The 16,036-nt window shown below is 44.6% G+C and overlaps 1 protein-coding gene across 17 annotated transcripts in view; it reads right to left on the reverse strand.

Annotated features, from left to right (window-relative positions):
- Window positions 1-16,036, reverse strand: part of BRDT (bromodomain testis associated) — a 64,877-nt gene that overhangs the window by 25,380 nt on the left and 23,461 nt on the right. For 8 of the 17 annotated variants that reach the window (XM_083620585.1, XM_083620581.1, XM_083620584.1 and 5 more), the window contains 4 exons: window positions 11,958-12,204; window positions 6,349-6,486; window positions 4,461-4,590; window positions 1,858-2,042 (listed from right to left, as the gene is read on the reverse strand). In XM_083620585.1, the coding sequence (XP_083476711.1) occupies window positions 1,858-2,042; window positions 4,461-4,590; window positions 6,349-6,486; window positions 11,958-12,149 (645 nt within the window). In that variant the 5' untranslated portion in view covers window positions 12,150-12,204. Of the gene's footprint in view, window positions 1-1,857; window positions 2,043-4,460; window positions 4,591-6,348; window positions 6,487-11,957; window positions 12,205-14,652; window positions 14,803-16,036 lie in introns of those variants that run through there. The other 9 variants (XM_083620579.1, XM_083620583.1, XM_083620586.1 and 6 more) reach the window with 5 other exon arrangements.

The following is a 16,036-nucleotide window of genomic DNA, read 5'->3' on the forward strand; positions in this document are numbered from 1 at the left end:
ACTGTATTTCCATGCTTTACTTTATTATTATTATTATTATTATTATTATTATTATTATTATTATTATTATTATTAACTGAGTTTATATACCGCCCTATACCTAGAGGTCTCAGGGTAGTTCACAGAAAACATTTTTGGCTACATATTTTTGTTGTGATTTAAAATTTCTGCTGGGGTTCTCTCATCAAGGAGTACTTGCCCCAAACTAGGCAACCAGGAATTCTCCTTTTTATACCTATTTTTTGCCTTGAACCAACACTGTTCAAGTGCAGTGGGCCCAGGCCTGTGGAACTCATTCTCACCTGAGATTGGACAGCACCCTCCTTGTTTAACAGGCCCTGTAGCTCCTTCTACATCAAGAAAAGGATTTTGGAAGCTTAAAGCACTTTGTGTTTGGCCCCCTCAAATGAGTTAATCTGTGCCCTACAGTATGTCACCTCACACACACACACACACACACACACACACACCATTGTGCAGCAACAAGCATTGCACTGTTGTTAGGCTGTTGTTGTGGACTGCCTTCTGGGTTTGCTAAATTTTTCGTTATTTGTCAAGACCCACCATCCATGATGCAACAGGAGCCCTCTTAGGCGCCACAGAGAAAAATCCATTCATTTGTTGGCAGTAGAATCATAGTCTAGGATCCTAGTTAGGTTATGCCATCTTGAAATAATGTGAGCAAAGCCAGAGTCCAGCCACTGGGATGAATGAAAAGAGATCCTAAAACAATACTGAACTAGCACCGGGCAATAATAGGTTGTGTAGCAGCAAGAACCACACCACCTTCATAAAATTTAGTTTCGTTGAAGTGGTAAAACAATGAACCACAGGGAAGGAGTAATGGAGAACTTCTGAAACAACAATGGGATATTAGCTCCGCCCAAGACATGATGGAGAGCAGCAACGGCTAGGAAAAAATAAGATATAACCTTTCACAAGGACAAGGAAGAACACCACAGATAGAATAATTGTCACACACAGGAGGAATAAGGATATTGTTTGAATGCTACACTTATAAACTAAATAATTTAATGTGTCAAGATGAATGGATATCATTAATACTGCAGTTTTTGTATAAGGGGTTGTTATTTTGAATGAACTGTAATTGAGCTGAGTAAGATTTTGGAACGCAGAAACAATTCAGGCCACCTAAATTATATAATTTGGCATCTGAATGATTGGGATTAATAATTGCATTATAATTTGGCATTGTTATAATTAAGCTACCACTGGATTATTGTAATTGAAAACAAAACTTATTGTAAAAAATAAAATAAAATTTAGTTTTAAATCCCTTGTTTCCAGTCATTTAAATCTAGAATTATTTCAGAGGCCTTAGTTCATATTTAGCGGTAATTACCACTGGGACGCGTGTGGCGCTGTGGGTTAAACCACAGAGCCTAGGTCTTGCAGATCAGAAGGTTGGCAGTTCGAATCCCCGCGACGGGGTGAGCTCCCGTTGCTCGGTCCCTGCTCCTGCCAATCTAGCAGTTCGAAAGCATGTCAAAGTGCAAGTAGATAAATAGGTACCGCTCCGGCGGGAAGGTAAACGGCGTTTCTGTGCGCTGGCTTCGTCATGCTGGCCACATGTTCTGGAAGCTGTACGCCGGCTCCCTCGGCCAATAAAGCGAAATGAGCACCGCAACCCCAGAGTCGTCCACGACTGGACCTAATGGTCAGGGGTCCCTTTACCATCTTTTTACCACTGGCCAACATCTCTGTTGTGTTAAGCATCTTCTTACGGGGTCAGATTCCATTCTTTTAAACATCTCCAGCTTCTCTCTTTTCATTTTGGTACCCATATTGTGCTCTGTACCAAAAGCCATACCAATAGATGGCCAGGAAAACACCCACCTTTTTAGAACCTACCCCTTTCGCTGCCATTTCAGTAGCTGGCATTACGTTCGATGGCGGAGTCACCGGTGACAGTTCTGGGGCATTTTGCTGCGACGCCGGGGTCATCATCTGAGGCGGCTTCACTTTCTTAGCCTGTTTTGGCTCTTGGCTTTGGTTAAGTTGCAGGATTCCTGCATCAGGCGCTAAGGAAATTAAGCAAAGCTGTATGAGCAAAGGAGTCCTAACAGCGCTCCAAAAATTGGTCTTTTTAAAGATTCTTTGCTGACTCGTCTACTGTCACAGCCTGGAAGCCTTTTTGGGGTACTCCTGCAAATTTTGGGGTCCCCCCCTCTGAATATGCCAATACTTTCCTTATGTATAGGGGTGGAGCTGTTTTGCCTCTATAAGGAACAGCACTCACAGTTTGTATCATGATTTGTCTGCAGAAAGCTTAGATTATGTCAGCTAATTAAGTACCGTATTTTTTGCTCTATAGGACGCACCCGACCATAGGACGCACCTTGTTTTAGAGGGGGAGAACAAGAAAAAAAATTATCCCCCTCTCTGCTCAGCGCCCCTTCAGTGAAGCTGCAAGAGAAACGGAGCCCCTTCCATTTCTCCTCCCGCTTGGCTGAAGGGGTGCTGCGCAGCTCTCCCTCTCTGCTGAAGCCAGGAGAGTCTTGCTCTCCCGGCTTCAGCAAAAGGAACCCGAAGCCTCCGGAGCACAGCGGGACCTCCCACTGTGTTCCGGAGGCTTCAGGCGGCTATCCCTGAAAGCAACGCGAAGCCTCCGGAGCGCGGAGGGAGCGCTCCCTCTGTGCTTTGGAGGCTTTGCGTTGCTATCGCTGAATGAAGCCAAGGAGCCTGCATTCGCTCCATAGGACGCACACACATTTCCCCTTAGAGGGTAAAAAGTGCGTCCTATAGAGTGAAAAGTATGGTAAGTATTCGTTCTGATTTGTTTGTGGGGAGATGAGATGAGGTTGCATCTAAGCAAGAGTTATCCCACCTTTTCCAGTGTATCTCCCCTTCACTTTACTTACTGCAAAAAGCTTGCTCTTTTAAGAAAGCAGATTTGTTGCAGAAGACCTCCCAAGCAACTAGAATTGTGCATTTTGAATTTGCCAGTGTGTGGTGGAATTCCACCCCAAAATGGCAACAGTATTACCTTATAGGATTCTCCCCAAAATAAACCCAACCTGCACCCAAGACTTTCGTAGTAACCCATCTTATAAACAGTTATAACTAAACACATAGTTTTGGCAGCTATTTTACCACATAATTTTATTTTATTAGGTATATTTTCTTAAATGCCGATTTCACTTGTATTTTGAAAACTAAAGTCAAATTATTTTTAACATTCAATTTTATTGGTATTGTTGATATTGCTAATGGATATATGGCATTGTTTTTGAATATATGAGATTGTTTTATGTAAAATGCTTAGCTGTTTTGATGATTAAGGGGTATATAAACCCCATTAATTTTTTTTTAAAAAAAACATTTTTTTAAAAAAACACATTTATTTAACATTGGCAATACTTGTCTTGGGCATTTTTTTCCTTGAGCGTTCCAAATGGTAATACAATATATGTATACTTCCATATTTTCCAATTATCTATCTACTCTTAGAGCAACTAAAACATCCATCATGGTCTTATTGAGAAGGCATTAAACATGTCAGATGAGTACTACTAGATCAGTGTTTCCCAAACTTGAGTCTCCAGCTGTTTTGGACTACAATTCCCATCATTCCTGACCACTGGTCTTGCTAGCTAGGGATGATGGGAGTTGTAGTCTAAAAACAGCGGGAGACCCAAGTTTGGAAAACACTGCACTAGAGGAAGCAGTTAGCACAATGCACCATTGAAAAGGTACATTTGTATTGTCAACACTTAAATATATATAATAATATATCAATATTGTAATGTCCCTTTGTCATACAGTAAACACCGATTGCTTTTGGCCTTATCATTTCCTTAGTGGTAGACTAGAATTAAACCTAATTTAGATACAGTGGTACCTCGGGTTACGCTTCAGGTTACAGATGCTTCAGGTTACAGACTCTGCTAACCCGGAAATAGTACCTCAGGTTGAGAACTTTGCTTCAGGATGAGAACAGAAATCGCACGGCAGCGGCACGGCAGCAGCGGGAGGCTCCATTAGCTAAAGTGGTGCTTCAGGTTAAGAACAGTTTCAGGTTAAGAACGGACCTCTGGAACGAATTAAGTACGTAACCAGAGGTACCACTGTATTGGGAGAAAATCTTAAGAAAGTTTGTCAACTAGAACCAGCTCAGAGACATAAGCTATGGTACAATAGCTTAGATACAATATTTTCTGTTTTAATCTCTCATGTGTTAGATGTAAGATTTCCCACTTCAATCGCTCTATTTTCCTATATTTAATCAGCCTTGAAAGCAGCATATTCTTTATCCTAGAACAGTTCTGCCGAATCTGACTACTAAATCTTGTCATCAGCCATAAATAAGTCTCGGTTGTTTACTCTTTGTTTTAGATGTTTGCCGTTGGAAAAGCTTCTCTCCAGAATGCAATATTTTACGGCCACTTCCATTGGTGCCACATTCTGGTCACAGACCTTCGCTCAATTACTTTTCTTACCGTCCGTTCTTTTCCCTTTCCTTCTCCCTTTATTGACCACCACTATTTTCTCATCGGGGGGCATCTGTGCAACTTTCTGCAGAAAGACTTTTTCTAACGCTTGGGCCATGAAAACAATGTCATCACCGGGCTGCAAGACAAGCATTACACATGAGATCAAGATGCTTTTAATGCTAGACTAACATTCACATTACATTCAGCTGCGAGTCACCGGGCAGGGACTGGTTTGTTTTTAATTTTTAAGTCACAGAGTTCAGGGCTCATTAGAGAGAATGGGGAACTGTCGCACCAATCCCGGGGTTTGTGTTTCCATTGCAGCTCATCCGAGAGGTCTCCCCCCTTTGCAAAGAGCTGACTTAGGAACAGCTGAAGGACTCCAATAACACCAGCTCCTACAAAACAGTAGTATCCTAGAATTCTAGATTCAGGTAGGTAGCCATGTTGGTCTGACACAGTCAAAATAAATAAATAAAGTTGTCCAGTAGCACCTTAGAGACCAACTAAGTTCGTTCTGGGTATAAGCTTTTGTGTGCAGGGACACGAAATCTGAAGAAGTGTGCATGCACACGAAAGCTTGTACCCAGAATGAACTTAGTTGGTCTCTAAGGTACTACTGGACAATTTTTTTTAGTATCCTAGAAGTACAGGTTACATAGACATGGGTTTTCGTTCCCTGCAAAGTGCCTCGTTCCTGAAATTGTACCTGGGTGGCGCTGTGGGTTAAACCACTGAGCCTAGAACTTGCTGATCAGAAGGTCGGCGGTTCGAATCCCCGCGACGGGGTGAGCTCCCGTTGCTTGGTCGCTGCTCCTGCCAACCTAGCAGTTCAAAAGCATGTCAAAGTGCAACTCCGGCGGGAAGGTAAACGGTGTTTCCATGCGTTTCGCCAGAAGTAGCTTAGTCATGCTGGCCACATGACCCGGAAGCTGCATGCCGGCTCCCTCAGCCAATAAAGCGAGATGAGCGCCGCAACCCCAGTCAGTCACGACTGGACCTAATGGTCAGGGGTCCCTTTACCTTTAAACATACATATGCAGCTGAATTTGATGCGGATTATAGGAAAGGTGGATATGAAAAGCAGGTTGAGGCAGAACACTGAAGGAGCCTGGTTTAGCTGCTTGTAGAAGCAGGCAAAGCAAACAGGTCATGGTTTCCCAAACTTGGGTCTCCCGCTGTTTTTGGACTACAACTCCCATCATCCCTAGCTAGCAGGACCAATGGCTAGGGAATGGTGGGAATTGCAGTCCCAAAACAGCTGGAGTCCCAGGTTTGGAAAACCCTGGTTTAGGTGAATGGGCGCACAAAGGGTGCAACACCACCAACTTGGATAGCTCAGCTGGTTAGAGCATGGTGCTGGTGACGCCCAGGTTGCAGGTTCTGTCCCCGTATGGGACAGCTGCCTATTCCTGCACTGCAGGCAGTCGGACTACTAGATGATCCTCAGGATCCGTTCCAACTCTACAATTCTATTATTTGATGAAACAAAACCTTTTTAACAAATAATTGAGTGAGAGGGGATGTGGAACAACTGATAGGAAGTGGAGCAGCAGGAGACGTGTGCAAATGTTCATGCATGTTTTTGATGGTGTTCAGGTATTTGAGTAGAGTAAAAAAAGAAGGAAAAGAAAACAGAAGTGGAGTATCCCACCAATACAATTAAATGCCTGTTTTAAGAATCTGCCCTACTTTTGCAATTGTAAGTTGTTTAAAAAGGCTGTATATTGTCGTAACCAACCCTGGTACCTTAGGAGGAAGGGTGAGCAATAAATTAAATTATTAGCAGCAACAACAGATGATTCTGCTGCCATTAAATAATCCCAAGTAGCCCTTACAGACCATTGCAGAGAATTCTGAAGAACTGCCACCTTTGGCTATACATGATACATACCTTGTTATACAAATAGCAATTTGCAAACATAGTTTTAAAATCTTCAATGCATTCTGCAGCACAAGTGTAGCATGTGTGTTCCAGACGTTTCTGAATTGTAGTCAAGTCCATTGGATTTTTAATAATGCTATAATAATCCTGTTTGAAGTTTTTTTTAAAAAGAGAGAGAAAGAAACGTTAGAGTACCATGACTTAGAAGAGCAGTTAGTTGCTGTAACCATAGACTCCTGGCCTTGTGTCTTGGAGGGGAAAACTTTTCCATATTGAAAAAAGGTGTTCAGAGCAAAATATAACCTTCAACGTAAACGACTGTCCAAAGCCTTACTGAAATCTGCTTAATTTATGGCAGTGGATTGGGTGTAAGAGGAAAAACGGCATTTATATGGCTAAAGTCAAATATTTTACATACAATCTCAGCAATTCTTAAAGCAAGGAGGTGGTGAACTGTAGGGAAAACACATTTTCCCTCTGGAGAAAGGTTTCGGACAGCTAATGAATTGCGGGGGTGGTGTTATTGTGCCTTCTATAATTAGGAGCAAAACACAGCTTTCCAAAACAATTTAACTTGTGAATTATTCCCACTATTCCTATAGAACTGTTCCTAGATCTTGACATCTTCTCCAGCACCTCGCTGATGCTTAAAAGGTAAAGGTAAAGGGACCCCTGACCATTAGGTCCAGTTGTGACCGACTCTGCGGTTGCGGTGCTTATCTCGCTTTATTGGCCGAGGGAGCTGGTGTACAGCTTCCAGGTCATGTGGCCAGCATGCCTAAGCCGTTTCTGGCGAACCAGAGCAGTGCACGGAAATGCCGTTTACCTTCCCGCCGGAGCGGTACCTATTTATCTACTTTCACTTTGACGTGCTTTCGAACTGCTAGGTTGGCAGGAGCAGGGAACGAGCAACGGGAGCTCACCCTGTCACGGGGATTCGAACCGCTGACCTTCTGATCGGCAGGTCCTAGGCTCTGTGGTTTAACCCACAGCGTGATGCTTAAGGCCAAGTAAAACCCAGATGCACTGTAGCTGTGTACCCAAGTTTAAGGGTGTTTCTAGTGGCACCTTGAATTTTAGTTTATATACCCCCCCAGCCCCAACAAATATAAGTATATTTTAATCCAGGCAGGCAGTTAGTGGAAGAAACTGACACATGGCCACAGGTAGAGAGGTGAAGAGAAGGAACAATTTTGTCTGTAGCATTTGCCAAAAAGTTGTTCATAGATGACAAGCCAAGGTCGATGGTATAATGTTCTTACATGTATATGAAATACGTTTTAAGTGTCTCCCTTAGAAATCTGAAGAGGCAGAAGAGGCCCAGGGCTAGTTCCTTTTTCTATATATATAAAAAAACCACACTGAGTGAATGACCTCTAATATTAACCTCAAGTGACAGCTTCTTTGGAAATCCAACACCAGAAATGGAAGGTGACAGTCACTTTGAAAGCACTTTTGGACAAACTGACCATTTGAGTTTGTCAAGAAAAACAGAAACGTGTCTGAGGGGCTTAGACTTCACTGACAATATCCAAGCCCTGCAATGATTTTTGAAGAGAAAGGCCCACAGACTAAGTATGCATGTTATAGTTCAGCCAATAAACAGTCAGGAAAAAGAAAAGATTGAATACTCATAAGCACCAAAATCAGTTGTGATTACATGGTCTTTCAGTAAACTGGTAGATGACTCAAAAGGGACCTATTTTAATTGGTCAACAAATTTGTAATTGGTATTGCTGAAAGTTAACAGCTATCTTTTCCTTTCTTTCAGTTCCGATGAGTTACTGTAATAGGAAATGAAATGCAGCTATTATGGGCTTTTCTTCCTACGTTGAGTGAATTTTTGCCAGTTCAATTTATGTTACACGTCCTTCAGTATCTAAAATACAGAGGTTTTGTTCAGAGACAATGTATTTTAATTTGATTGATTGGATAGGGGGCCAAGAAGGTTGAAGAGTGAAATTTGTGAATGTTTTGATACATTGATTGATAGCACTAATTATAGTATAGGGGAACTTAAGAGGGCAAGGCCATATATAATATAGTCACATTACCATATTTTTCGCCCTATAGGACGCACTTTTCCCCCTCCAAAAATGAAGGGGAAATCTGTGTGCGTCCTATGGGGCAAATACAGGCTTTCCCTGAAGCTTGGAGAGTGAGAGGGGTCGGTGCGCACCGACCCCTCTTGCTCTCCAGGCTTCAGGAAGCTATCAGCAAGCCTGGGGAGCCTGCGGGAGTTCCCACAGGGCTCCCTAGGCTGCGGATAGCAGCCTGCCGCCCGGCGCGCAAGATGCCCTGAAGCAGAGCGCCCCGTGCGCCGGGCAGACATCTGCAGCGTGGGGAGCCCTGCGGGAGTTCCCGCGGGGCTCCCCACGCTGCGGATAGCAGGCTGCCGCCCGACGCGTGGGGTGCCCTGAAGCAGAGCGCCCCCCGCACCGGGCAGACATGGGCCAGCCCCACAAGCTCGGGGGACAGCGGGGAGGCACAGCGCCGCCATCCCGCTGTTCCCCGACCTGATTTTGGGGGGAAAATAAAGGGGGGAAATTCCTTTATTTCCCCCCCCCCAAAAAAAAATTAGGTGCGTCCTATGGGACGGAGCGTCCTATGGGACGAAAAATACGGTAATTATTTTACAAGTATGAATTATGGATTTGTGTTTAAGGGAGAAGACTTACTCTTCATTATGAAGAAGTTCTTAGAGATTTCATTTTTTTTCATTTCATATAGCAACTGCTGAAAAAATAATTGCCATCAAATAGAATAAATACTATATAGCTGTAATTATTTTGTTGCTTCTCCACATTGAGCTAGGGTGTTTTCACACATTGCTGCAGACCATTTCCATAGCTGTCAAGCGTCCCTTATTTGGCGGGACAGTCCCTTATCCCAGCGCCATGTCCCGCTGCTGTCCCTTATTGATGATGTCCCTTAAATAAGCTACTGAAGGTAATGGGGCCCTTTCTATGTCCAGCTGTGCTTTGTCAACAACAAATTGTTGCTGTTTATTTGTGTTGAATATATGCTATATGGTCATTTATGGACCTAATAGGTATCTAAAGCCATTTGCACGCAACCAAATATGTATTTTATCAAAGTAATTGTTGATCCCTTATTTTGGCTGCTGATCCCTTATTTTCAAGGCTGCTGGTCCCTTATTTTCAAATCTGTAAGTTGACAGCTATGACCATTTCCTACATATACAATGTATGTGATTTTCTTTTATCATGCCAATTTCCAGCCAATTTGCTTCAATCTTATTGACAGTAGTGTCTTATTCTTTATCAGATGTAATTATTTATAATTCATAGCGATATGTTCTAATATTTGGTGCCTTGCGGCATTAAGATTCTATTATTGTGCATTATATACCGCAGTGTGTTTGTATTTAGAAATACACAACAGCTGCATTCCTAAGAGCATCTCACCATCTATGGTTGCTCTCGTTTTTATTGATACTTTAAAAAACTATATTAACAAGGAGTGTGCTCATGCTCATGAAGAAACACCCTCCTCTTAAATCACTTGAGTAGCAATTCAAAAACCCAATCCACCATGCCAAGTGAGATGGATACAGAAAAAACTCCTTTCACCCAGCCCAAAGCCTTTCCACCGTGCTCCATCCATGGAGTGATCTTTCATCTGGTGCTGAGCTCCCTGAACTCTGGAGGGATTCCCACTGGGCAACAGCTCACAGGAAGCCCAAAAATGGGACTTCAGAGGAGCCAGCCCAGAATCCACTGGATTTCAGACCAACCCTGCTGATGGCATTGGGTCCAATCTGCTGGGTGTAACATCACAAAAGCAGTCAAATACAACATTTCCTGTTCGCCGAGAGTAGACACACAGGGGAATGTTGATCCAGCCAGGAGGACTTCCTGTCACTCCTGGTCTGGAGCATCCTCCCCCTGCGTGTGGTCAGGTGAGACCCTGGCAAATCCTATAAAGGGGCTGGTCACGCAGCCATCTTCCCTTTCCTCCATTTTTCTCTTGATCTATCTTGATGTCTTTTGCTGTCTGCTGCATGTCCAGCAGCACATGGGCTCAGTCCCCATATGAGATTAACCCACATGCTCTTCTGTAACTACAAGCTAAAGCCTGCCCTTCAGGGAACCTACTGTGAACTGAATGAGAATAAACTCCTTATTACTTTTAAGAGAAGACTGTTGTGTCTTTATTCTTTTTAAGAGGGATAAAAGGGGAATTTACCAGGAACAAATCCAATCTAGACAAGCCAGACTGGTTTGCTTAACTCAGGAGATTCAAACGAATCGACCAACTTGCTTCCAGCAATGTGCAAGGGAATGTGCTCTGCTACCAGCTCACTAGCGTGAGTGAGGAAGGATAATATTGAATCAATATATCCTCTCCTACTGTTCACAACATTCCCACACAATCGAGACTGGTGCAGTGCTGAGTAGGGCTATGCCTATCCCATAGCTGTCAACCGTCCCTTATTTGGCGGGAAAGTCCCTTATCCCAGCTACGTGTCCTGCTGCTGTCCCTTATTGATGATGTCCCTTAAATTTCCTGGGTTTCAAAGGAAGCAGCTCCTCTCCCCTGCCGGCCAGGGAGGAGGGAGGCTCCAACTGTGTTGCTTGGCTGCATTGCTCACCCAATAAGGAGTCTAAGAATGACTGGGGGGTGGAGCTTGCATGCCTTGTGCCGATCAAATCAGCCGCATTGCCTGGGGACTCGCCTTTGCTCAGCGCTTCCCAGTGGAGAGGTGACGGTGGTTTTCCTTGCTGCATCCCCTTTGCCGGGTTGCTGTGCTGTGGGAACCACCACTTGAGGCTTCGTTTGGCTGCTGGCTGGGCTTTCTGCCTTTGGCTCGGAGGGGCTCAGAAGCTGAACATACCTGTGCTTGGAAAATCCCTTATTTTGGCTGCTGATCCCTTATTTTTGAGGCTGCTGGTCCCTTATTTTCAAATCTGTAAGTTGACAGCTATGGCCTATCCCCACCTTTCCCCCGGCTGATGTGAGCAACAGTGGCTATACCACTTTGTCCAATGGCACCCCATTGCTGCCTGGTCAGGGATAAGATTGCTCTGTTATGCAGGAACACCTGCTTCAGTTTGCCATATGTGATAACAGTGAGAGAGAGGAAGTTCAAGAATTTGCCACAGATAATGGGATGCGGGTGGCGCTGTGGGTTAAACCACAGAGCCTAGGACTTGCTGATCAGAAGGTCGGCGGTTTGAATCCCCACAACGGAGTGAGCTCCCGTTGCTCGGTCCCTGCTCCTGCCAACCTAGCAGTTTGAAAGCACATCAAAGTGCAAGTAGATAAATAGGTACCGCTCTGGCAGGAAGGTAAACGGCGTTTCCGTGTGCTGCTCTGGTTCGCCAGAAGCGGCTTAGTCATGCTGGCCACATGACCCGGAAGCTGTCTGCAGACAAATGCTGGCTCCCTCGGCTTATAGAGCGAGATGAGCGAGATGAGATGAGTCGGTCATGACTGGACCTAATGGTCAGAGGTCCCTTTACCTTTAAGGCTGATGTGCTTGCAGCACCAGAGTTTCTCACTGAAAGATGAACTGCAAGTTCAGACACGTGTACCCCTGCGTCTTCCTTAACTATTCATATTTCTGTTTAAGATAAAGTACAGTAAACTCTTACCGGGAGGTTTAGGCCTGCAGCGTCTACCGGCTGGTGAAACGGCCAGGAGAAGTTATGTCTCCACATCGCTCTCATGAGCACCCTCTGCAAATACTGAAGCTGATTTGTCAAGCGGCCAGTTCCTTGGGCATTGATGTATTCTGGAGGGGGAGGGTTGACAATTGTGGTATGCTGCTGACCTGGGGCAGTCATGTTGATCTCTAAGGCGTATCTGTTGCCTTGTAGGTCAACCTCTCTGTCAGAGAATCTGCAAGAAAAGTGATCCACGGCATGTGAATTGATTCATTATTTTGTCTTTACTTTACTTCCTTCTGCAGGGCCTGTAAGACAGAGCTATTCTGCCTGGCTTTCAATTTGAACTTAGCCTGATCTTTTATTCCCCTTCCCTCCCCTTTTTATGAAGATTACCCACTCTGGGATCCCACAGCTAATTCTCTCCTGGTCTCCTCGCTGGCCAAATAGGACTAATTTAGCCAGCTAGCCCTGGTGATCACCTAATGTTTATTGGATGGATTTCCCCCCTAAATTGATTTTTGAATTCTGAATTTATTGTTATTCACATTTTATACTGTATTTTATGCTGTTTTTCATTGCATCAATTACTGTATTTTTCACCCCATAGGGCGCACCGGCCCATAGGGCGCACCTAGTTTTTTTTGGGGGGGGGGAATAAAGAAAAAATATATATTTCCCCCCCAGGTGCAGGGCTGGGGCGGGGGAAGCCCGAGCTTCCCCCGACCCCAGCCCCCAGAACAGGCTGCTATCCGCAAGCCGTGGGAGAGCTGCGTGACTTCGCGCAGCTCTCCCACGGCTAGCGGAGAGCTGCGCAAAGCCTGAAGCCTGGGGCGTGCTGAGCTCAGTGCGCCCCAGGCTTCGGGGTGCAGGCAGCTCTCCACAAGCCGTGGGAGAGCTGCGCGAAGTCACGCAGCTCTCCCACGGCATGCGGATAGCTTCCTGAAGCCTGGAGAGCGAGAGGGGTCGGTGCGCACCGACCCCCCTTGCTCTCCAGGCTTCAGCAAAAGCCTGGATTCGCCCCATAGGACGCACACACATTTCCCCTTCATTTTTGGAGGGGAAAAAGTGCGTCCTATGGGGCAAAAAATACGGTAAGTGTTTTAAATTTGTTGTTAGCCCCCTTGAGCCCGGTTTTCTGAACCGGGAAGGGTGGGGTATAAATAAAAATTTATTATTATTATTATAGATAATGTGGAAAGCCTCAAAAAGGCACCAAAGGCACACGTTTTGTGCATGAATCAATAGCAAAACCCATTTACGGATGGCAAAACTAGGGTGAGGGATACCTGGAGTAGCAATCCCTCTTATGGTCAACTTGGGGGATGTCGGGGGAGGGGAAAGAAACCTACTGCATGTGTAGCTCTTTGTACTGCATTTTTAAAAATCTCACTTTTCAGCCAAAAGGCTCACAGAGCAGTTTACAATGATCAATAATAAGATGCCCTCAGGCTTACCGTCTAAAATACACGATACAAAAAGAAGAGGAAAAGGAGGGGATGGTGGCGGGGAGGAAAAAAGTATAGTCAAGCACTAGTTCTTAGCTGCAAGTTTCTTACAAGCATGTTTTCTACCAGGGGGGACACAAGCAAGATATTTGCAGCTTCTTCTTCATTGATGGATGGGACCAGGTTGATCTACCGATTGTCATGATGCTTGCGGAGCAGAGAGCACCTTCCAGCAGTTCTTTGGCCCCCTGGCCAATGGGAGAGGGCAGAGTGCACTGCCCATTGGTAGCTGCACAAGAAGCAGGAAGGGGTGTGGGATTTAGGGTACCCATCTAAAGCAATTCAAACACTAGGAAGGAAATTAGCCTCATTATCAGCTAGTCAGGATGCCTCTCTGGTAGGACTCGCCAAAGTGTAATACAGTGGTACCTTGGGTTACAGACGCTTCAGGTTACATACGCTTCAGGTTACAGACTCTGCTAACCCAGAAATAGTACCTCGGGTTAAGAACTTCGCTTCAGGATGAGAACAGTAATCACACGGCGGTGGCGCAGCAGCAGCAGCGGGAGGCCCCATTAGCTAAAGTGGTGCTTCAGGTTAAGAACAGTTTCAGGTTCAGAACAGACCTCCAGAACGAATTAAGTACTTAACCCGAGGTACCACTGTATTTGTATCTATCCGTCCCAGGATTCTGACAGACACATCCATGAGATTATCCCATTCATATCCCCATTTTTTAAATTTTTTGGTATATATATATATATAAAAGTGTCTCTAGGACAGTGAACCACTAACAGCCAAAGTTTGACTGCTGATGCCTACATCCTTCTCAAGAGCTTAGCAAAGCTGCATCACAGAAAAGCCATTCTGAATGAGGACAACACAGAATCAGAATTATTTTATTTGTTACAACCAAACTCAAGACATGGACACGTTCGCAGGTCACTCTCATGTTCAAGATAAAACGTCACCCAAATTCAGGAGGGGGGAAAAGTAAGGGCACATAAACTTATGGCTCGCCACTCAGAAGATGCCAAGGAAATAGGAACTCCTGCATAAAGTGAGGAGCTGTGATCCACCACCTACCTCTCCCCCAGCATAAACCAACAATATCTGCATGGATCCACCAACATACAAAGGGATATCATCAGCCAGTTTCCAGAGGTAGCATGTGTTTGAATGCAAGATGATGGATGACAAAACTGTGGGGGACAGCTATTGCTTTCATGCCATACCTGGTGTCCCTTGGCTTGTCGTTCTAGGAAAGGGGTTATTTAAAAAGCCAGTTTATTTTCTAAGAGTCAGAAGAGGCCATTTCTTACATCCACACCCTGAATCATGCAGATTCCTTGCTATTTGTCCAGGACTCTCAACTGTCTTCCTAACTGTCATAGAATCTTTAATCCTGGATGAACTTGTCAAGTCTGCTTCAGAACTGCCATGCATCTAGTCTTTACGAGAAGCTAGGGCAAGATACTGCCACAGAAACTAAGTAGCTGGAGACACTTCTTGAAGATGAGCAAAAGAGGTCACATAGAAAGAGGGTATAGATATTCAAACCAATAGTGATGTATGGAAGTGAGAGCTGGACCATGAAGAAGGCTGATCGCCGAAGAATTGATGCTTTTGAATTATGGTGCTGGAGGAGACTCTTGAGAGTCCCATGGACTGCAAGAAGATCAAACCTATCCACTCTTAAGGAAATCAGCTGAGTGCTCACTGGAAGGACAGATCCTGAAGCTGAGGCTCCAATACTTTGGCCACCTCATGAGAAGAGAAGACTCCCAGGAAAAGACCCTGATGTTGGGAAAGATGGAGGGCACAAGGAGAAGGGGACAACAGAGGATGAGTTAGTCAGACAGTGTTCTCGAAGCTACTAGCATGAGTTTGACCAAACTGCGGGAGGCAGTGGAAGACAGGAGTGCCTGGCGTGCTCTGGTCCATGGGGTCACGAAGAGTCGGACACGACTAAACAACTAAACAACAACAACAACAACAACAACAGATATTCAAATCAGGATCTGTGCCTCTGCAGAGGATATTGGACTTCCGCCTCTTCTCAACCCCAGCTATGAGTGCCCCATTCCTGATATACTGTAAATAGATAGATAGATAGATAGATAGATAGATAGATAGATAGATGTGGATTGTAGAAAGCCCAAATTAATTGCAACTTCAACTCTGTACACAACTGAGTTTTTGTCAGCCAATTTGTCAAGCCATCTGGATATGGATTCAGAGCCTGCCATAAGCCAATCACTCAGGAGGAACAGCAGAGAAACAAAGTACTGGGAGGAAAAATTGAGCTTGTAATTAAGCGAGGATTAAGAGGTTCTAAGAAACGTAATAGAATTTTATTCAAAGCAACTGTTAATTAAGGTACTAGCACACTAGGGGAATCTAGGTTCAACACAGCTATTGCAATAAGGAGTCATACAACAGACTTAATTCATATATAGATGGGCAGGTGCCTGCATACAATTTGGTTGGGGGGGGGAACGTCTTTGTTGTACTACAACAACCTTCAAAACAGTTGCTGTTTTTGAGACAATATTGTGAATAATTTCCAGTCTGATGTAGAGCATTGGGTCAGTTGCGCTTTAACCAAACAGTTGCACG

Source organism: Podarcis filfolensis, assembly GCF_964270895.1.
Source record: "Podarcis filfolensis genome assembly, chromosome: 6".
Taxonomy (NCBI): domain Eukaryota; kingdom Metazoa; phylum Chordata; class Lepidosauria; order Squamata; family Lacertidae; genus Podarcis; species Podarcis filfolensis.